Source organism: Theobroma umbraticum, unplaced genomic scaffold (genome assembly GCF_002168275.2).
Source record: "Theobroma umbraticum cultivar Fairchild unplaced genomic scaffold, ASM216827v3 scaffold_30.0, whole genome shotgun sequence".
NCBI lineage: Eukaryota > Viridiplantae > Streptophyta > Magnoliopsida > Malvales > Malvaceae > Theobroma > Theobroma umbraticum.
In genome coordinates, this window is record NW_018397254.1 from 311227 (window position 1) to 334381 (window position 23155).

The 23155-nt window shown below is 36.2% G+C and overlaps 3 protein-coding genes across 3 annotated transcripts; 2 read left to right on the top strand and 1 right to left on the bottom strand.

Moving 5' to 3' along the window:
* Positions 1-197: 197 nt before the first annotated feature.
* ABCG14 (ATP-binding cassette 14) lies at positions 198-3900 on the bottom strand. The gene is made up of 5 exons (XM_021440631.1): positions 3620-3900; positions 2673-3462; positions 2025-2201; positions 1754-1938; positions 198-1511 (listed from the first exon to the last, which is right to left on the bottom strand). The coding sequence occupies exons 1-5, from the start codon at positions 3785-3787 to the stop codon at positions 861-863; spliced, it is 1971 nt and encodes a 656-aa protein (XP_021296306.1). The 5' UTR covers positions 3788-3900; the 3' UTR covers positions 198-860.
* Positions 3901-13699: 9799 nt separating this feature from the next.
* Positions 13700-17723, top strand: LOC110413269 (oligomeric golgi complex subunit). The gene is made up of 10 exons (XM_021424038.2): positions 13700-14044; positions 14155-14302; positions 14401-14508; positions 14758-14825; positions 15168-15291; positions 15390-15536; positions 15663-15926; positions 16015-16299; positions 16608-16754; positions 16893-17723. The coding sequence occupies exons 1-10, from the start codon at positions 13773-13775 to the stop codon at positions 17403-17405; spliced, it is 2076 nt and encodes a 691-aa protein (XP_021279713.1). The 5' UTR covers positions 13700-13772; the 3' UTR covers positions 17406-17723.
* Positions 17724-18828: 1105 nt separating this feature from the next.
* Positions 18829-22801, top strand: UMAMIT2 (nodulin MtN21 /EamA-like transporter family protein). The gene is made up of 7 exons (XM_021421530.2): positions 18829-19327; positions 19823-19885; positions 20001-20117; positions 20247-20532; positions 21024-21179; positions 22078-22229; positions 22374-22801. Exons 1-7 carry the CDS (start codon positions 19128-19130, stop codon positions 22582-22584), a joined length of 1185 nt encoding a protein of 394 aa, XP_021277205.1. The 5' UTR covers positions 18829-19127; the 3' UTR covers positions 22585-22801.
* The last annotated feature ends 354 nt before the right edge of the window (positions 22802-23155 follow it).

Genomic DNA, 23155 nt, shown 5'->3' on the forward strand with positions numbered 1-23155 from the left:
TATGTTTGGGATTCCTAATTGACTAATTATGATATCTGCATGGGATTTGATCAAAATCATAGTAACTGAAAACCAAGATTGTTTTTTTTTTTTCTGTCATGTTCCGGTAATTTCTCAGCCAAGTACCCAATTAACATTCCCTGCTTCATTTTGAATTATATAATAAACATTTCCTGTAATATTGCTAACAGAATTCATTTTTCAACATGGTCGACATGATATTTGGTGGAGATTCCTTATTTTTGTCTCACTTGCTTTTGACCAGAAGATCAAAGTTGAACTGAATCTAAATCTCTCCCATCTTTCATTAATAATTAATAGAAAGTGAAAAAGAAAGCTTTGCCATGCTGTGTTTAACTCCTGTCTTTTCCATCACCATCAGGTGTTCCCAAAATTATTCATATTTGGTTCCTGGACTGTGCCCTTGTGTTTCTGTTGAGTGCACTAGGAGGAAGCTGTTGAACTAAAGTAACTTTTGGATTTAGAAACCCCACCAAAATCAGGACCTCAGCTCAGCCCTACAGAAAATTAATTAGTGGGGCTTGAGTCTGGTTCATATTTGTTTTCTTTTACTGCATTGTGGGGTGCATGTGCTTTCCTTTCTTCTCATCACATAGTAGCACATTCAAATCAATTATTTAAGATAGGTATAAATTCAGTCTCAAATTAGAAACTTCTAAGTCAGTAGTAGTATTACCTAAAACTATAACAAAAAGGTTTGCTACATGGACTCAAAGGGATGTTGATCAAAATTTCACAGCTTGGTTCCCTCCAAAATTTCTAAAGTTATTCTTCGGTTGAAGAAGGAGAAAACTCTTCTAACTGACCTGTCGGATGCAACCTTATGTTTTTGCTAAAATTCACCTCAACCGCACTCGATGAAGAGCCATGTAAGCTATCAGTCGATAGCCCACCAGCATCAGTGCCATGATGCACACATCTACCCACAAATGGTTCAGACCCATTGATTTGATGGCAGGAAGATCCCCAACCCTGCACAACACTCCTTTTGAGCACTCGTAATAATCATCCTCGTTGTACTGAACTCCTAGAAGAAGCTTGTAACAGTAGTAGCTGTAACTCAGGTATTTCAGCCAGACTATGAAGGCGGGGATTTGTTGAACATAGTATCCCCCAGCTATAAGGAAAACAAGAGTCGTGACAGAAGCTAACGTTGTGGCTTGTTTTATGTCCATGAGAATAGCGCCAATGGCCAGGCCGAGACTCTGGGAGACAAGGACATTGTAAAGCACGACGAGCAGAGATAGGATGAAGGTAGCAGGGTCAGGTTTAAGACCACCCATCCAGTAGATTATGAAGACGAAGGCTGTTGGCAGCGCTAGCTCCAGTGGCAGGTCACCAAATGTTCGGGCGAGGAAGTAAGAGGAAAGGCGGTACATTCCAGAAGATCGCTCCTTGATTAGCATGGTTCTTTCCTGAGGAAATGTGAAAACGGCATTGTAGAGTGGGTAGAAGCCCCAGAAGACGGAGAAGAAAAACAGCAGTGCAATCTGTTGAAAAATGCAAAAGCTTGTTTAGCATCTGCTAGATTTCATACGCAAAGAATTCTATAGCTGGCATAATTTCAAAGGTGTTCAAATTCGAGACATATCTCCCAAAGCTCTTAGTTTGACCCAGATTATTTCTGGGTATAGGAACAATGCGGATTGGAAAAGCTATTGCGAACTCCAAGATTGTGAAATGGCATGGAAGTCACCATTCATGTTTTGATATAATAAAGAAGAGCTCTTACGCGGTCTGAGATGTGAGAAGCTGGGGTGTGCCACCATAAGAGTCCGCCGAGTACGGCGACGCTGATGACCTGGAAAATTCTCAGCCTGTTGAAGGCTTCATACCTCCTTTCTCTAACCCCTCTTTGGAGCAGCACCTTGAACTGATGCCACCAACTCGTGCACCACTCTTCTGACTTGCCATTCCCTGCATTGAATCCCAATTCGTACCTCAATCAGTTCAGCTCAAAAGTCGAGTCAGGCAAAATTTTAAGGATTCGCACAGAAAATTACTTGCAGATGCTTCTTTTGTATTGACGTAGTTATTGACATCCGAATTGCAAAGCTCGGCTTTCAGTCTCGTGGAAATGTTTTTCTCGTAGGCAGAAATAAGAGCATCCTTCACTGATTTCTGTTCTTGTTCTGTATTCTCAACTTGCTCCACCGAGTGTTTGAAATCAGGACCTATTCCTGCATTGTTCGATTCTTGTTAATTAAGTAGCAATATTTTTTACAAGTAAGAATTCTTGACTCTCCATAATTCAAGTCGCACTCACATATCTATCTACATAATTTAATTCTTGCTCTAATATGCATATACTCGTATACACGTGTGTTTAAAATATAGACGTGGGCAAAAATTATATATTAAAACTTGATATTAATTTTAATAATTAAGCTTAGCATTGATGAAAATGACCCTAGTTCATCTAATGGGTCTGAAGGGTGGGGTCTGATAATACTCCATAGTCACAGGCATAAAGGAGAAAGCACCATTTTTGGTAGGCCAACTGATCATACCCCATCAAAGGTTAAAAGAGCAAGGAAGAAAGAAACATTGAATAGGAGAAAGCTTCTTCGTTGCTCAGTCTCTGTATATCAACGAAGGGAAGTAAATTAAAGGTGAAAAATAAAAATAAAGAAAGGGAGCTGAAAAATTACCATTAGCAAGATCAAGTAAGAGATCAGCGGGATTGACAGTCATGGATGTCGAAAAACCAATGGAGGAAAAATATTCTAAGGATGCAGATGCTGAACCATAGTAGATGGGGCAGCCCTCAGAGAGCAAAACTACCTTGTCAAACATGTGATACAGTCGACTAGAGGGCTGATGAATGGTGGTGACAACAGTTCGGCCCCCACCAGCGAGGCGTTTGATTGTGGTCAGGATCCGTTGTGCTGTGGTTGAGTCCAAACCTGAGGTGGGCTCATCTAGCAAAAGTAAGCTGGGATTGATTAGCATTTCCTGACCTATGCTAACCCTCTTCTTCTCCCCTCCTGATATTCCTCTAAGGAGTGGCCCCCCAATCATGCTGTTTCGGCACCTTGTCAATCCTAGCTCAGCGATAACTCTCTCAACATGTTGGACTTTCTCATCTCGGCTCAAGCTGTTGGGTAGCCTGAGCAGTGCAGTGAATAAAAGGGTCTCGGTAACCGTGAGATGAGGGTATAAAACATCATCCTGTGCCACGAACCCCGTTCTTCGCTTTACGCCACCGGAAAAAGGCTGACCATTGTATGTGATCTTTCCAGATAGCTTGCCAGTGAGGCGGCCTCCAAGGGCGGTAAGAAGGGTGGTTTTACCACTTCCGGACGGACCTAACATTGCTAGTATTTCTCCAGGACAAACTACACCTGTTATACCATTGAGTATGGTCTTTTCTCGGGTGATCCACGCACCCCAGCATGATCCTTTCTGCTCCAACTTGACTTTGTAGACGACCTTCTCAAACTGTGTAAAGAGTCACAGAAAATAAATCAAAGTGATACGCACAAAAGAAGACACTAGTTAATTAGTACAAGTGGAAAAACTCAAAGCTTAATTATTTTCCATGCCATCAGTAGCATAATAGTGTAAGTATCAAATACATGATGTTATAGGAAGAGACCTTCAAAGTTATAGGATACAAGGTGACCCTGACTGGAGGTTGTGAATTGTGTTGTATTGGAAACGCAAGGACAGCCCTGTTGTGGGACTCAGACGACGTCTCTGACAAAGCTTCCACTGGGCCACTGCTGCCATGTTCTGGTTTCGGTGCTATGCAGTTGAAAGGCATGGCAAAAAATGAAGTGCTGATAGTACTATTACTGTTGGTTTTGGTGGATGGTGGTGCTGCTGGTGTGGGTTTGCGCCTTGGGGGCAGGGAGAGAAGTTAACAAATTCCTTTTAACTTGGCTTCCCAAAGTGAACTGCAGAGCATATAAATATATAGTGGCTGGGAGAGACAGAAACGAGGATTTCTCCTTTGTTCTAAAGCTCTTTGATGTAGTGCTAGCTCTCTCTATGGTGGGGTCCCACCTTCTTTCCCTTAATTTATTCTAATACCAACCCCAAACCATTAATTATACTAATCTCTTCCTAATAAGTTCCCCTCTATCAGCGTCATAGCATCCATTAGCAGGCTAACCTAGGATGCATGCATTCTTTGTGCAGCTGAGATCAAATTATGACAAGTGCAGCATGAGAGATATGCCATGCTAGTATCATTTTTAGAATACTAGCTAGCTAGCCATTATCCCAAAAGCTAGAAAACACCATAATGTACTTCAAGGAAGCTGGATCATGATCCAGGGTGCTGCAAATAGTAGCACCTGTGCCACTTAAGGCCAATGAGAGATTATTTTTGGATTTTTTGCTCTTGTTTGTATATGCGCATGTTCTGTACACAGATTTAGTGCATGTGGAACCTGGGGGATCAAACAGAGTTGTTGCCTAATGCCTGGTAGAAAATTATGGCGGTTCCCACCATTTTCACATGAAAAGTTTCCAGATAGTGAATTAGCAGTGGAAGATCCAAAGAAACCAAATATAGCAAATGCCTGAGGTCTACGGAGTACTTCAAAGTCAGAAGCCATTTTTTGTTTGGTTCTGAATTTCCTTTAAACATTCTCATACGCAGTAGTATACAAAATATAAATATGCTGTATGCATATGATCAGAATGGGGAGAATTGTGTATGAAATACTGCCTCCAAGACAATGATGGTGCTTCCCACAATTTCTCGCAGTCATATAGATTATTTTCAAGTTTATTGTTGTGTCTTGTCATGAATGTCTCCTGTGTTATATTATAGTACTAATTCTTCTAATAACTCGAGAATTTTGGCATTTCACTTTATCTTTGTTAATTGGTACTTTCCATGCGCATTATCTCATATTAGACTAGAATCTTCATTGGAATTTGGTTTCGGACTTGGATATCATGAGTGTGACCTTGATTCTTGCAAAACTCTCGTGAATGGCGTCGAGGCACTGAAAGATAAAGAGTCTTTGGCAACCCCCTTGGTTTGTAAGTGAAAAAGGGTCATTCCTCGAGCCACTTCAATTTTTGAATGAATCTAAACATACATGGTCGGGTCAAATGCCACAAATTCTTTTAGGATGATTTGGTCTGCAAAAACATAAGAGCTATATATTCCCATAATTTCAGTTAGTACAGATACTGTCCAGTACACTGCTTGTGGGTGTGGGGTGTGATAAGAGAGACAGTTCCTCGTCTGTGACTCATCTTTCAAACACCATGCTTTGTCTGTCATCTATTGTTAGTATAACAAATAATGCAGCCACACACCCCTGAAATCCTCATCAAACGGTGTATATATATATATATCTCTAAAAGATGATAAGTTGAAGTTGCGTTGTTTTCACATTCTTTTATCAGTATTTCTATGGACAATGACGTGATGCCTCTGCGTTCCATGTATTTTGGGCGGCCAATTAGCTTCGTACTGGCTGCTTAAGAAACCAAAAAAGGAACCCCAAAGGCATCTCTAAGATTCTTAGAGATCGACTAGCAAAATTTTTAATTCCCAAGTTCATTATTATTCCATCGATGCCCTCTGGATATCATCTTCTTTCCCTTTTCCTCTTTCGGCAAACACTATTGCAAATTTGTTGTACAATCAGTCAAACTTCAAAAAAATGAAAAGAGAAAAACAAAACAAAACCTGTTAATGCAGATGCTGCGTTACATTCACGGTGCAAGGGATATCCATACATCTGTTGGGAGAATTTCCACCTTTTTTCTTCTTTTCTTTCTAGCTATGGTCAGAGAATTATGCTACTTCCGCTATGTATATAACAAAAGCAGGAAGGTGGGGCTCTGCAAACACGCAAAGAAAGCTAAGGTGAATTGAATTTGGTATTTTAATGAAAGTGAAACCAATTGGTGGCTTTCTTCGTAAAGCCAATCGATTCTTTTATTCCATCTACACTGCTACTGATTTTCTTTTTTTACTGTTGGTTTCAACATTCGTATCTGCCGAAATTCGATATGACCATTTCTATCATTGCATGTAATAAATTTCTTTTTTTATATATATATTTATAGTCTTATATAGATGCTTAGCCAAGTCTTTGTCTAATATTCTTTTCACCCTCTTTCCTGCTTTTTCTATTTAATTAAAATTTGTATCCTTAATTTTTGTTAACTAACTCTTATTTCCAGATGATGAATAAGAGAGAGAAATGATTAAAGGGGCAAACCCCATCGCTCGGATTCCAATTACTGTCCCATGCTAACAAAAAAAATTGGTACTAGCAATTTGCTTATGCAGAGCACTGAGCTTATATAGGGGCATGGGTCCAGCTGGGTGGAGCCAAGCTTCTTTTCTTCTGTATTTGATGGCCATGAGGGGGAGTTTCTATGGGCTACTTGACTCTGCGTGGGTGCGCATCATCTTTAAGAGCACCCCTTTCTGCCTCCCCAACTTGCATTTCTTTTATATTTACTTATTCTTACATACAAAAATTATGCATGAGGGTTTCCTTTTCCTTTCTTGCTATTCTTCTTCTAGGTAGTGCCACTTTCTTTTTCCACATATTCTTAATTCATTCCTTCCTTTATAATCTGGTTGTCTACAGCTCCATCTCGCACATGGGGTTCCCCTTGCTTTTCTCATAAGTCACATTCCTAAACCCTACATTAATTCCTCGATGCCCAAATTCTACATCAGTTTGCTACCACAAACATGTATAATTTTATTCTGCTACTGCTTACCAAGATCACAACATTATTATTCAGATATACTACTATTCATTTTTTTCCAATTTTCTATTCTTATATTTGCTTTTTACTAATAATTAATTTCAGAAAATTAAGCCTGTATCTTTCTTTAGGGGTAAAAAGAAAATATCATTAATAGGATCACCACATATATATATATATATATATATAGTAGTTGACATGAGTGTACCTTGATTATTATTATTACACCTTATTGATGTTATTGGGGAATGGATGCCATCAATGTGTGTCTAGTTGACAACTAGGTTTTTTGCTTGGTGGAGGAGCTCTTGTTTTCATGAGAAGGATGTGCACTTCGTCGTGAAAATTAAAAGGTTTAACTGCTACAAAAGCCACTTGAATTATTTTTATATACATATATAATTAATTTTTTATTTTTTTATGTATTCACACAAATTTTTAATTTTAACAAAAAATTAAAAATCTTAAGACTTAATGTTAATTGGTAATTTTTGTTCATTTAGTATTTAATGTAATCACATGATAATTGATATGAAATTAGACTATACATACGTGATTATACCATGAGATCATATCATATGTCACATAAGAAAAATTAATTAACTAATATTGAATTTGAAATTATTGATTTTTATATATAATTAAAGGTTTATACAGGTACAAATAAAAATTAAAAGATTTGTCTAAATGTAATAAAAAATAAAAATTTAATTACATAAATAGACATAATTAAATCTTTTATGTTATTTAACTGAAATCAAAATTAACCCCTGTATACATATACAGTAAATCCTAATTCCGATGCACAACTTTTCGATGAATGAGGGATAAAGTTGGCATAATGATTGAAACTCAGTAAGCCTCAACATCAATGAAGTATGTTGGTATTAAAAAGATTATCAGAAATCATCGTGCTTGCTTACGGTGATAATAAAATTAATAAACTAATAAGTGCAATGAACTTCATTTATAACCAAAATATCAGTGCAGATTTCAGTTCCTGATCTAGCTTGTAACAATTAATTATAACAACATTCTTAATTTAGATTTCAACATATTAATTATGACTGTAAGACCACTACAAAGCAGCTGGGCTTATTTTATTCTATATATAACCAAAAAATATAGTATATGTTTTTTATCTTTTTGTGTCAAGCCTTCATAAAAATTACTCTCTTCGTCTTTATTTTTTTTTGTCATTCTTTGATTTTCAAAGGAATTAAGATAAAATTGTTTCTTTTGATGTATTATATATTAAATTTTAAAAAAATATTTTATAATATAAATATTTAATATTTTTTAAATATGAATAAACAAAAATTTAAAAAAATAAAAGCATTCGGCGTTTATAAGAGAAATTAAAAAAAAAAAGAAAAAGGACAGAGTGGGGGAGTGTGTGCAATGTAATATTTGATTGTTTAGACTTCGGAGTGTCGTATAGTGAGCTTATGAAGGGAGTTGGGAAGTCGACACGTGGCACGCACTCCCAGCTTCTAGTGGGGTGGAGTTTTGGCGTCGTTTTGCGATTTCGTTTTACGCAATGCGATCTCAACCAAATCATTTGGTGGGAGGCGGGGTGGGCCCCGCCCCGCTTCCCTCCCCTCCTCTGCCTTTGCTCTCGCACTTATTATCTTGGCCCATTATTTTATTATCATTTTGTAATAATGGAAATTGGAAATGGATTTCCTCCTCTCTTTGTCCTCATTTTCATTTTTTTTAATATCATCTTTGATTGTCTCTTAGTGGGGTAGTCTTTGATTTTTACATCCTTTTTTGTAATTATTGTTCCCTTAACAACCTTAATTAGCTCTTTTGACCCTCCCTCACACTTTCTTCTTAATCACTACTTAACTAATTCAACATTGCCTCTTTCTTCTTCTGGAAAATAAACTAGCTTGTTTTTCATGATCTTCTCTTCAAAATGATCCTTCTTTCTTCACTTAATGAAGGATCTAAGCATGACCTTTTTCTTCTTAACTTTGGGTTGGAAGATGGAAGGTTTGAATTTGAAATTTTTTTCTTTTAATGTTTGTATTTTTTTTGTAAAATAATTTTATATATTTTTCTGCACTTGTGTAATTGTATGATGTTAAACTTAAACTGAGTCGAGTTTCATATTGCATGACATCAAGTGCATAATTGAAAAAAAAAAACAAAAAGCACTTAAAAGAATCTTTAATAATTAATGAAAATAATTTTTTTATTTGAGAAAATATGAATTACAATCTTACTTTTTTTAAAGAAATTATATTTTAATCATTAGATCAAATGTTTAAATATTAAAAATAACATTTTGTAAATCATACCCATCTTCGATAAAAGTGAAAGATATGAAATTAAATAATCATTTAAGTATAAAAAACTAATACGAATCTCTAGAAAGAGATCTTTTAAAACAATAAAGCTTGCCATCAATTTTATGGTGGGTCATGAGATTTTATGACAAGAGCTGGTATTAAGAACTCCACTTTACTATTAAAATTTTCATTAATCAAGATGCATAAATCAACTACAAAAGACACAATATCATAAGGCCGAAATCAAGTTTGTGACCAACCTATAGCTCCCCATTAGCTCAATTAATTAGGTTTAGGCATATATAAAAGTGAAAATAAATCTATGTCAATAAAAAAAATCCAATGATTGCATAGATTGAGCTAAGCTTCTATTATTCAATTGGTTTTCCTAAGAACTAAAACAGAAATCATCTTATCCCTCTAATTTTCTTTTAAAAAAAGAAAGATATATGAGTATTAATCTTAGTATTATCTTGTCTTGTTATTAAAGTACTACACAATGGACCTAATTTCAAGATTGCAATACATAAACTAATTACTTTACCTGAATTGTGCTAGACAATGTCACACCAAAAAAGCATGGTTTCAATTCACAAGGGAAAAAACCCACCGAGCAAAGCAATTAATTGATCAGCAGCAGGACCAATGATGAGGTTGTTGATCAGCTTGCAAGGGTTATAGGGGGTGGAATATATGGTAACAAGGGCAAAAACTTGATTGAGATGATGAGCCAAAACGTAAACGCTTACGTGAGAGAAATGAGAAAAAGGCTTAATGCGCGTGCTTTGCAAGCGTAATAATAAAGAGTGCAAGGAGCAGAATATATATACACATGAGTATAGCCAAGATTTTCAAGCCACACAATCATTTGAATCATCATAATTCTCCCACTTACAACAACCTAAGAGCTGCATTTTGATTTATTCTTTTGCCCACACGCACTCGTATTGGCACATACACACACACAACCAACCCATCAACTCACCAATCTGTATTGCTAGGATTTGTGTACTCTTAATCATATAGCATTTTAACAATAATAACGACCAACATCCATTGATTACAATATGTTTTACTTTTATAGATAAAAACTAATTTGAAGAATGAAAATTTTAAATATTACAAAATGTAAATAATTTAAAATTTTGTAGAATTAGGTGTGGTACCAGACAGAAATTTTTGACAAAAATTTTTGTAAAAAATAAAATATTATCTATTAAATTTTGATAAAAAAATCATCAACTAATAAACTAAATATTCATGCTGAAAAAATCAATTAAATGTCTCTTCCTAATATTCCTACATGAGAGAGAGAGAGAGAAAAATGAGGGAGTTGATGAATAAGTGGGTGGGGTTACAATCCAAAGGCAAAAGAATCAAAAAAACACAAAGAAGCACACGCGTGGTAAGTGTGGGTTCTGCTTGTCTCTTGAAATCTTAGGAATTGCAGCATATATATATATATATATATATTATAGCCTTTGTTTTGTTATCTTTTTCCCCTTTGCCTTTTTTCTATTTGCTTAATTAGGGTTGTCATCTCCTCCACATCATCCCCACTTTGATGCCTTTCTTTCTTTTTGTGTGTGTGTTGAGAATGTTTTGATGGTTGAAATGGGAGTGGCATGGTTCGGTATCTATCACATGCGGGGAAGGCGTGTAATGTGCATCATCTCCTTTCTGATCCCCCACTTACAGGCTAACAAGCCTAAAAAGGGTCTCTCTGCCAATCTGCATAAAATTATATACTTCGACTTCTTATCATCAAGCATCCACTAGCAACAGCTCCCCGTCGGAGTCGACCTCTTTGTCGTACCCCTCTCCTTTCTACGTGTTTGCTTCTTCTTTTTTCTATCAAAACATGTCTCGTTGCCCCTCTTCGGTCATGCATGTGACCATTTACTTCATGTATAATATCCTTTAGGCACGACTTTTCCTTTTTCACGCCTGATCATTGTTCCAATATATTTGATTCCTGTTAACTCGAGCCTACATTTTCATCTGATATGTTCAGAACAAGGCAGGTGGAGATAAAAAAGTGACCTACGAATCTGTAGTGATGGAATTAATTATCATTCCTTTTGATCTGCAAGGGGTAATTAAATTTTTTTTATCTTTATAATATTTATTCTCGAAAGAACATTATTATTATTATTATAATAATATACCTGAACATCTTGTTCAGTGATATGATACTTTTCTAAAAATTTAAATTTCATATTTAAATATCTTAAAAAATTCAAATTTTATAAGATGAAATATTACTATTTCCTCTTTATAGAACATAAATTCATAGAATTTTTATATGTCTAACAAAATTTTGCAATCCTTACTAAAATTAGAAAAAGGTTAGAATACATATAGTATCCTTTTTGGTAAAAGCATGCATATAAAAACTCTAGAAAGAAGAATTAGTGGGATATATCTAATTAAAAAGCTATATATATAAACTATGGTGATATATCGAACAGGTGGTTGGGCAATTGACATGGATCTATTAGAGCACAACAAATACATCTTTTCAATGATGTTGTTTCAAGACAAACCTCATTATGCCCAACTATCAATCCATTTTCTACTTTGCAAGCATGCAACTCACTCAAGCCTTATTAATCTAACATAGTCGTCATTTATAATTGCAAGTGTTGATCAGAATTTATTTACTACACTATGATTTAATCCCTACCCCAAGAGAAAAATAATAATAATTTAATAATTGTTCCTCCTAAACTATTTTGACATGAGTTAAAGATAAGATGAAAAAAAGGAGTTACTAAAGCAATCATTTGGCCCCTTATCTTCATCAAACAAAGTGCTTTTACACCTTTGGACCCAAATCATATGGATGTAACCTGGTGAAGATTCACTCCCACGCGTGGTGACATTTGCGTGGCCGAGGGCTGGGGCACTTGGCCACAGTAGTAAGCAGATGAGATTTTTAAGTCTTTGCTCCAAAGTGAGGAGGAGATCTTGGTACATCTCATCTTCGATTTCGTCGTATGCGAGTTGTAGTTGATATATAAAATAATATAAGAATAACATAAAATACTATTGATGTGTGTTGCTCTTGGGTTTATCATCTGTTAATTAACGAGATAAACCTTGTTAGAGCAAATATATATATAAATTAAGCTTCTCCAATGTGAGAAAGGTGAGGTGCGTTCTAGCATATAAGAACCGATGAGGTGACGCACATATTTTTTTGCAAAGGCTAGCTATTGGAAATGATTCATGTTGTTGTTCAGTTATAGGAATATTTGCCTTCCCATTCTAAATTATCTTTAGCGAAAACAATAGATGCATTTACGATAGCAATAAGATAAATGATTCTATGCCTAACACCTTATAATTCTCAACCTTTCCTTTAGGTACTTTAATTTGTCGTCTCACATCCCTAGCCGAAAGATATCCTTGTTTGTGCTGAGATTAGGACCTGTCAACGTCCACAAGTGATGCATATACATGTATTTGTTTTTGGTGCAACTTAAGGCTGTAATTGTAAACACAAAGTTAATATATATAATGGGTTTATATTTGATAATATTGTCTGTGTATAATTTTTATACAATATCAATAAATTAAATATCGTCGTTTGATTACTAAATAAGTTTAAAAATCAATAATTTTTAAAAATAATAATTTTAAAAATATTTATTTCTTTAGTTATATGATAGTGTATAGATATTATATATTGACAATGTATCAAAATATAAACCCGTATATAATTTATGTAGATTGAGTTGACTTAAGGAAAAGGAGAAGGTATAAAGAGAGATGTAAACAAATTAAAGGGGGGCATGATGAACGTCTCTTTCATGGGGAGGATCAATCCATATGTAATATATAAATGGCATATAAAGGGAAGGATGATAGGGTTCACGGCTCATTGAAATCCCAATGGTTCTAATAGAAAGTACTACTTTTTGTTTTTGTACATATATGTGTATGTCATTCTTATTACATGCACACGCATCACAATTAGGTTATTGTCGATCTTTTTAATATATGTATGAATATTGATCCAAGTGATGTATTCGATCGCTATAAGAACTCTTCTAAAAATGGAGATATATATAACCACCAATGCACATTTTATTTTTGTTTTAGATTCCAGTTATCAATTTTATGTATCGATTCGAAGGAAAGAAAATTTTAAATTTTATTTTTTAATTGAAAAACATATGTATTTATTATTGAATCAAATGTTTTAATACAAACTTTAATTAGATAAAATTAGAAAGATTAGAGCCTTGATAGACAAGGTGCAAAACTCTTCTAGAAATGGATACGTGATGATACGCTTATATTTCGGTTTTAAGCTCTACTTATCAATATTATGTATCGACTGGAGAGGAAGAGAATTCTGAACTTGTACCTTTTGGATAAAGACGCCGTTGTTGTTGAATCAAATTATGGCAAACGCGGACGGATTCAAACATGGAGGGCAAGATGCATGACCCTTGGGTCAGATTAGTGAGGATGGAAAAGGCCCAATGATTTGAAAGTGGGTTGTTCAAGGGATTTTTTGGGTGGGCTTGTCCCTCGGGTGATTGGAATGGGCTCGGATACCCAAAAACTGATCGGGCTTTACACACAAGAAACAGTGAGATTTTCGAAGTGGACCTATGACAATGATCTCTACTTTGCGGACAGCACAACAACTCAGGCAAATGGGAAATGTTTGACAAAAATTTTTCATTAAAAATTGCACAACACTGAATGTTGGACAATTGAAAGAAAGAAGGGAAGAGATCAAAAATGGGGACGGTGGGCTTGGCGCCGGGGCTGTCGCGTAAACTAAAGAAGGTGTTGGAGTGTCGGACGGACAGCCCCGAAGTGGTGGCATCTCTCAACACTCTCTCCACTTTCTATACCGAAAACACTCCTCAGGCGCGTCGCAATCTCAGATCCACAATCGAGAAGCGGTCTCTCCAGATCAACCTCGATTTTCTCCGAGCTTCCCAGGCCGCTCAAGTCGCTTTGGATCGAGTCGAGGACGAGGTCAATTCCCTCGCCGACTGCTGCGATAAGTATGTTCGCAGTTTCTCTTCATATTTTGATCTGCAATTTTCCAGACTTATTTCTAGATCCGCCATTTTTCAATTACAATGATTTTTAAATAGCCACTCGAATCTGACAGGATTGCAAAGGCATTGAGCAGTTGCAGCGCTAGCACCGGTGATATTATCAGTACCACCGAGAGGTTGAAGCAGGAGCTCGAAGTTACCACTCAAAAGCAGGAGATAGCGTCATGCTTCCTTCGAGATTATCAGCTTTCTCCTGAAGAGGTTTAACTATCAACCCTTTTTGTTTGAGATTCTGTACCTATTGACGCAATTTTTAAAGTCCTTTTGGAACTAATTATATCCGTCTCCTCCACTTGTAGATTAATGCACTGAGAGATGAAGAGTTGAATGAAAATTTCTTCAAGGCACTTTCTCATGTTCAAGAAATTCATGCCAATTGCAAAATACTGCTAAGGACGCATCACCAGGTAAGTATTACATTGCCCAATCTTTCCACATCGGCCGTTTATATCTTTTAGATTATAAGACAAGTTATAAGTTTAGTGCTGATTCTGCATTATGTCTTTTTTCCCTCCTAATATCGTCTCATGTGCTCTTTGTTAGTTGCTTGTCAATTGCTTCTGTTGTTCATGGTCATCACATCTGTTTATCTGTTTGTTTCGCTTATATTTCCAGTAGTAAAATGTAACAATCACTAACTTGAGAATCCATCACAGCGTGCTGGTTTGGAGCTGATGGATATGATGGCTATGTACCAAGAAGGAGCTTATGAGCGACTATGCAGGTGAAGCATTTATAAAATGATTGAACTATTGTCCCAATGATGGACCTAAGTAATGCAGTATGATATCTGTTAAGAGTTTGGAGTTTAGGAATGTGCCACAAACAAAAATCTCTTATGGTTCACACATTGTTAATTACTGTCCTCCCTCTTCTGGTCTTCCCTTTTCATACTTTATTCTTATGAAAGTGTCAAATATCCTTGCTGCATATATTGGATTCGTTGGGTTTTAGTGGGCTGGGGTTGTGAGTTGGGGATTATGCACTTGAGAAAAACATAGGAGATATGGGGATTTTGCCTAACCGTTGGATAGGTTGGTTGACACGTCTTGTCCCTCTCTTGTAGGTGGGTTCAGGCTGAGTGTAGGAAACTCGGTGACACGGATAATCCAGAAGTTAGTGAACTTTTGAGAACAGCTGTGCGCTGCCTCAAGGAAAGGCCTGTTCTTTTCAAGTATTGTGCTGAAGAGGTGACTTCATTTAGATCAAAATTTGATGTTCAATAACTCCATTGCCTTGTGGTTTTTCTAGTTACATGTACTTAAGTTTTTGCTTTTGCTAATCATAGGTAGCAAATATGAGACACAATGCATTGTTTAGAAGGTTTATAAGTGCTCTTACACGTGGAGGACCAGGTGGGATGCCAAGACCAATAGAAGTGCATGCTCATGATCCCTTACGTTATGTTGGAGATATGCTAGGATGGTTACATCAGGTTTGGAACAAAAGGACTTCTTATTTGTTTCTATTTCTGCTCTTTGTACAGTTATTTGTTATTTTCAACATAACATATAATAGCTAATTCCATTTGTTGTGTTAATTTTGCTTGTTCTCTCTGCAGGCATTGGCATCAGAACGTGAACTTGTTCTTGCTTTACTTGATCCTGATGCAGTGGTAGATGCTGGATCAACTGCAAATCGATTCTCCAAGAATGTGGAGAATGATTCTGGAAAGATCGAAGCGGACTTGACATTTGTTCTAGATAGAATTTTTGAAGGAGTTTGCCGGCCTTTTAAAGTGAGAGTTGAGCAAGTTCTACAGTCACAACCTAGTCTTATAATTTCTTATAAACTTAGTAACACACTTGAGTTCTACAGCTACACTGTGAGTGAGCTCTGTCTTTGTTCTGATATCCTGATTGTATTGTTTGCTTGTCATCTTTTGATAACATTGTCTGTTTGCTTACTTACAGATATCAGATTTACTAGGGAGAGAAACTGCTCTTTGCATTACACTTTGGGCACTCAAAGATGCTGCTCAGAAAACATTCTTTGAAATACTGAAAGGTCGTGGGGAAAAGCTTTTACGCTACCCTCCTCTTGTTGCTGTTGATCTTTCACCACCACCAGCTGTAAGGGAAGGTGTCTCTGTGCTGCTTGAGATAATTGAAACATACAACAGCATGATGGTTCCTGCTTCAGGGAAAAAGCCAGCTTTTGATCCGGTTATATCTGCTTTACTTGATCCAATAATTCAGGTGTGTCATATTTGATGGTACTTGATCAGTTGCTTCATTATGGTAATTTGTTCCTGGTTTCATGGTGCTGAAGTATAATTTACACATGTTCGCCATTTGCTCAAACCAGTGTAGTACAGTATTTGAAAAATGATCCTCACAATGTTTAGTGCTTGCTACTTTGGGATAGTTAACAGTCCATTCAGATCACCATTCTCAGCATTGAAATTTGAGAATCAAAACTTCAGAGCTGAGCTGTAATCAGGACTAATGTAGTGTTTTCTGGTTTCTGTACTGCATATTAACTCATTACCTTGAATGGAATGCAGATGTGTGAGCAAGCAGCAGAGGCACAAAAATCAAAGGGAGCTGGCCATACATCTAGAAGTCGTAGAATAAGTTCTGACTCAGGCCAGCTTAGTAAATCTGCAGTTGATGCAATTTTGTCAAATAACAACTCTTCTAAATTCTCTCTGGTTAGTTAACTTGAAGTTTGATTCAATCTTGTGTTTTTGTGGTGTCATATACTTTACATGCGTGGTTCAGGGCTTAATTTTGTTGAATACTTTCTGTATTTTCCTTTTTTTGACTCCTTATATCATTTATTTATGCAGAATAGTGAAACCCCATCCAAGATCTTTCTTATCAATTGCTTGTGTGCTATTCAACAACCATTACTTGGACATGAGGTTGCAGCTCAATATGCAAAGAAACTTGGCATGATGATTGATAATCATGTGCATGTTCTTGTAGAGAAAGAAGTTGATGCAATTCTTAGTAGATGTGGCTTGTCAACAAAGATGCATCACTTCCATAATTCACTTAACAAGGATGCAACAGTTGGGGCACCATTGGCGGAGTTAGAAGACACAACTCCAGCCTCTCTTTCCGAGTGTTTGAAGGCCTTCTTTGGGTTTATTTTGGGAAGTGAGAGTTCCCTGCCGGAGTTTGAACAGATGCAAGTTCCAAAGTTGCGTTCGGAGGCAGGTATACAGGTAGCTAAGTCACTTGCTGATGCTTATGAGCTTATTTACAATGCAATCATGGATCCTAGGAACAGTTACCCAGATCCCAAATCCCTGGCAAGGCATCCTCCAGATCAAATAAGGACCATATTAGGAATATGAAGCTCTAGAGAATATTTACTTCCATTTGGAAAAATTTTTCACAATCTATTAAAAGAAATGTAAAGAATCAAAGAGTTATTTCCTGCAAGTAATAGAAAGTGTTGTGTCTGTTTGACATTCTTTTGTAGAAGTTAGAGGGTTTAGTTTCCCGAAAATAAATAATTTTGTATCAATGTATCTTCTTTGAGGATGGATGAATGTGTATTGATTCTTTTTTTCTTTGGTTTTGATGAAGTGGTATAGAACTCTGGTTGTGCTGAATTTGTGCTCACTCTTCAAGTCCAATTCAGGAATGTTTATTATTGCCAGTGTCTCCCATTGGAATTGTTTCCTCAAAACTGCGTGGACTGCATTCGAGCAGTTGCGTATTTGATCTACCAGCATCAGTCACTTTGTTGTTGTTTCGGTTTTCTGCGTATTACAGTTTTACTTTCAAAGATCTCCTTTCCTCATCTCTTCAGCTTTCCATCGCAAAGGGGCAAAGCAAGAGCCTACAGATTTGATGCAAAAAACAGGGTCATGTTTCTCAGTTTAATAGTCCAGGCAGGTAAACAGCGGTTTGTCTAGTTAGTTACTTGGTCATATCAACACCAATGGCAACAAAGTCCTTTTCTGTGCATAAATACGCTTTAAATAAAGGTTCAAACCCAACCTAATGTGATAGGAGAATGAAAGGAGAATCTGGGATTTTGCATCCCCTTTTGTGTATGGCTAAAATTAAAAAAAACAAAACAAAAAAACAAAACCTTATCTTCATGGAAAAGGAAAAGGAAACCAATTTCTTTCAAATTGCAAAGAAAAACCCATGTGGATGGAATGGGTGTTACTATGAAAAGGAAAGCTATAAATGGTTGATTACGAATTTACAAAGAGGGCTCATATTCATTCAAGTTTTTCACAATGTGAATCACTTTCACTGAAAACCAAAGATTCTGCGTTTCATATTCTTTCTGTCGTCTGCATTCAGCTTCAGAGCTCCACAGGAGAAGGACCCTCTTTGGTGCCTACCGACCCAACACAGAAACCGAAAGCCCAACTGAAATACAAACCTTGTTTATGAAGAAATGTCTCATCAAATTGACATTAAACACCAATTTGAAGTATTCTTTTTTCCTTTTGTGTTTGAGAAATATAATTTTGGTTGGCTTTGGCAACTAGTTATGTTGATTAGTCAATAAAAGATTGACTAATTACTTGTACATTAATTAATCAACTAGTGTAGATTAAAAAGAGGATTAATGGGCTTTTTTCTTTTGAGTTTAGGATCTAAAACGTGTTTCTGAGTTGTGCCTTGTTTGGAGGAAGGAAAAGAAAAAGACCCAAGCTTTTATTTTTCTACTTCAAAAGACTCATTTTCCAACCATAGAAAAAAACCCATTAATTTACTTATTTTTAGAATAAAACGCATTTAATTTTGCATATTTACAGTAAGCACAAAACCAATCGAAACTAAAGTACAAATGAAAGCCGAAGGCCTCAAGGCAAGAACAAAAGCAAAGGCAACAACCCAGCAACAGCAACAACAACAACAACGCAAGTTCCAAAGGCAGCATGGTTTTCAAAGTACCTTAAATTTGTTACCTTTTAGACACCCTTTTCTTGCCTTATATGAATAAAAACTAACCAAAATATTCGCAATTCACATATAAATCACCAAAACGTCTCTTTCTATAACCTTCGCTGGTAATTCTCTGGTGTCTCTTCTGGGTGTGAAGGAAGGAGATGGCAGGAATGAATGGAGGGTCCGAGAGAGAGGCATGGAGAGCTCATGCTTCGATGGCGTTAGTGCAACTCATCAATGGAGGCTATCATGTAATTACCAAAGTAGCCCTGAATGTTGGTGTCAATCAGCTAGTCTTTTGCGTCTTCCGGGATCTTCTTGCCCTCTCTATTCTTGCCCCCGTCGCCTATGTTCGCGAAAAGTATGAACCTTTTCTGGGTTTGACTCCACTTGTTCTTTGCTATCTATCATTATAAGTTGTAGTTTTTAATTGGGTCCTTTCTTTCTCTTCTTGGCATCCGTTTCTTATGGAGATGAAACTGGATATTGGGTTTTTTTGTCTAGGTTCTAATGTTTTGGTTTTTATGCGATGTTTGAATCCAAAATTTGAGACTTTGATGTGCTGTCTTAAGTTACATTGACTCCTCCAAATTTTGGTTGACCTTATACTTAGATGATTAATCGATCTGTTCCTATTAAGATGATATTCATTGTATCCACGGCTAAATTGATTACCTTTGTTGGCTTGTTTGTTGACTCTTGCAATAAATTTGTGTCATTTTTAGTCGATTTTAATCTAGCATCTCTGTTCGGTATGTTTACCAGCAACTTATCGTTTGTAAACATATTTCTAGTTTTCTGGACCCTTGGATCGAATGTATAACTTTTTGGGTCATCTTGTCTCACTTTGCTGCAGAAGGATTCGACCTCCTATGACTAAACGCCTCTTCCTATCATTCTTCTTTCTTGGGTTAACTGGGTGAGTATTGCTCTCTAAACCTACCTAATTGATCTGGCAATATATTATCTGCATAAATTGTGCCTGATAGAACTTCCTGCTAGCGAACTTATCCAGTTTTGGTAAATTGGAATAGGATATTTGGCAATCAGCTTTTATTTCTCATTGGTCTGAGCTACACAAATCCAACTTATGCTGCTGCCATACAGCCTTCAATTCCAGTCTTTACCTTTCTCTTGGCTGTAATGATGGGGTAATGGCAATAAATTCATACTTCTTTTTTTCTAAATTTTGTTTGGTATTGGTTAATTTCTATAAACACAAGCATATATTTTGATGTATGTTGCTTTTGGCCATATTTTGTATGAAATTATACATGCAGTACAGAAAGAGTGAATTTGCTCAAAACTGAAGGTCAAGCGAAGGTTGGAGGTACCCTAATCTGTGTTTCTGGTGCAATATTAATGGTTCTGTTTCGTGGTCCAGCTTTGCTTGGACACAAGGATGCAGACTTTTCTGCACATAATGATATAAGCGCCAGGGGTCAACCAGAGCCTGCTGGATGGCTTATGTCTAGTTTTCTCGAGTATGGACTTGAACATTGGCATATTGGAGTTTTATGCCTGATAGGGAACTGTATGTGCATGGCTGCTTTCCTGGCCATTCAGGTATGCCATCACGTGGTTGGTTTTTGGATAATTTAAGTTATTTCTGTTTATATCACTCCTATCAACTAATCCTCGTGTAGGAGGTTATTCCCCTTTTTCTATAATTAGTCATGATAAATGAATCAGAGCAAGCTTTGTCCTTGTAAAAGCCGTTCTTTGCTTATGGTATATTAAATTCCATATCTTATTTGCCGGAGGGAACGAACAGAATCTCTGTTTGAGCAACATAAAGAGAATATGGCCCCTGTGGTGATGAACATGAGTTGAGATTTGATGTGCAATTAGGTATTCAAGCAATATCTACCTTTTGCTTAGTGGTTTTCACAAGGAGTGATGGAAGTGATTCGTATACATTTTCATCATTAACATTTATATTAAATTTCCTGAAAAATAGTGCTGACTTATTTCATCATTAACATTATAATTTGAACTTTGCATGTGTATTTTGTTGTAATTAATATATGCTTATTTACTGTTTTTAACAATTCCAGGCTCCAGTTTTAGCCAAGTATCCTGCCAACATTTCTGTCACAGCATTTTCCTATTTTTTTGGTGCTGTATTGATGGTAGCAGCTGCATTCCTTATGACCAATGAGTCAACAGATTGGAGTCTGACACAGTCTGAGCTTTTTGCGGTCTTGTATGCTGTAAGTTTCTTATAGATTTTATATTTTCTCGAATCTTAATGATTTTACAGGTCAATTCATTAAAAGACTAGCCATTATTAAAGTTGTGGCTTTAGCTGAGTTTGAAATGTTATTTAATGTTTTCTTTTTTTAATTTATCTTTTGGGTCAATGCTTGATATGCTGGTTTAATGACCAAGATCTCATTCTTGGTCTTGGTTTAGTTTTTGATTTTTTGAGTCTTTTAATTGTATAGTTTAATTGTACCAGGTGGAAATGAAGGAAATGGATTCATGTTAAAGACCATCTAGTCTAAGAACCCAGTGTGCTAAGTTGGGTTGATTTGTCTATTAAGTGTTAGGAAAAGAAATTAATAGATTTAATTGGAAAAAGAAATGATAAATGATAATTACAGTAACTCCCCTGATGTTTTCCGAGAACACGCTTTCGTCTGTAAAGCTTGACCTACACTTACCTCCTCCTCCTCCTTGACACACATTTTAGGCACATATATAAGGGTAAGAAAAGTTGTCATTGAAGGTGGTAAGGCACTTCCCCTGTTGAATGCAAGTAAAGGGAAGAGCATGATTTCTTGGGGAGAGAAGTAGTAAGAGACATAGGTTTCAATAAGGAAAGTGTCAGAAAACTGATGGTAGAAGGGGGTAAGCTTTGCTTTTTTCAAAATGTAAGAATATTAAAAATGGTTAAACTGATTTGTGCTGTCCATGGGTTCTATATTTGGATTTTAGAAGCTATCTATAATGAATGCTGGAATCCCTTCTGATCACCTAATGAAAAGTGGTAACATTTTAAAATATGGCATCACATGTAAAGTAATGTATGACAATACTGATTATGTATAAAATTTAGCTGCCTGCCAAATAGGTAAACCTGAAGCTATGGATATATTGCTTTTGCAGGGAATTGTTGCATCGGCTCTTAACTATGGAATGCTGACATGGTCGAATAAGATCTTGGGGCCTGCTTTAGTTGCTCTTTATAATCCACTTCAACCTGCAGCATCAGCCTTTCTTTCAAGAATTTTCCTCGGAAGTCCAATTTATTTGGGAAGGTTTTACTTCTGTCTCTTCCACTACAAATTATAACTTAATATCTCATCCAATACAAAGATAACATGTAATTTTCTTTGCTTCATTACCGTCAACTCCAAAAGCTGGTCTGAACTTATTTGCTTGTCTTTCATATCTTGTGACAGTGTTATCGGGGGATTTCTAATAATTGCTGGTCTATATATGGTCACTTGGGCATCCTACAGAGAAAAACACACAGCTATCGGGATCATGCCTCAGGTTGTTCGGTCCTCTGAACCTCTCATTCACAAAGATGCGTCAGTCAACAAGAACTCGTTCCAGAGAGGACACATTTTCTCAGGGTCATCCACCTTATTACAAAAACCAAGTGATTAATTATGTAATTTAGATGTGATGTAAGGTTTTATAAGATCTTTTTTGAAACAGCTACAATATACTGAAATCAAATGGTGTCACTTGGCATGTGTTTCAACTTTGATTGGTAACAGAAGAGAGAAAAATCATTGAATACATCTTCAAAAGGCAACAACATAGGACATGCTGAGGCTGTGCTGATTTGCTCCTTCGTGCTGTCTTATTTTGTTCTAGGAAACTCAGTTTTTCACACTTTGATGACTTACAAACTCAATGCAATAAATTTATTTTGCTTGGATTAGCAACTTGAGGGCTCCATTCATGAGCAGAAGCCAAATCCTAATGGCAAATATTCCCAAAGTCTTATATTACAAATAATTTCCATAATACATTAGTTAATTAAAAGTTCATTACTTGATTCATTAGAATCGACAATGAACATTACAAAAAATTGAAATAACATTTATTACCTAATTCGGTCTCTAATTGTGAATTTTCGTCCCACTTTTAACAATGTGGCAAAAATGTAAAATTATCAATGGCAATGGAAAGCAAATAGGGAAGAATGGAAAGTGAAAAATACATAATAAAG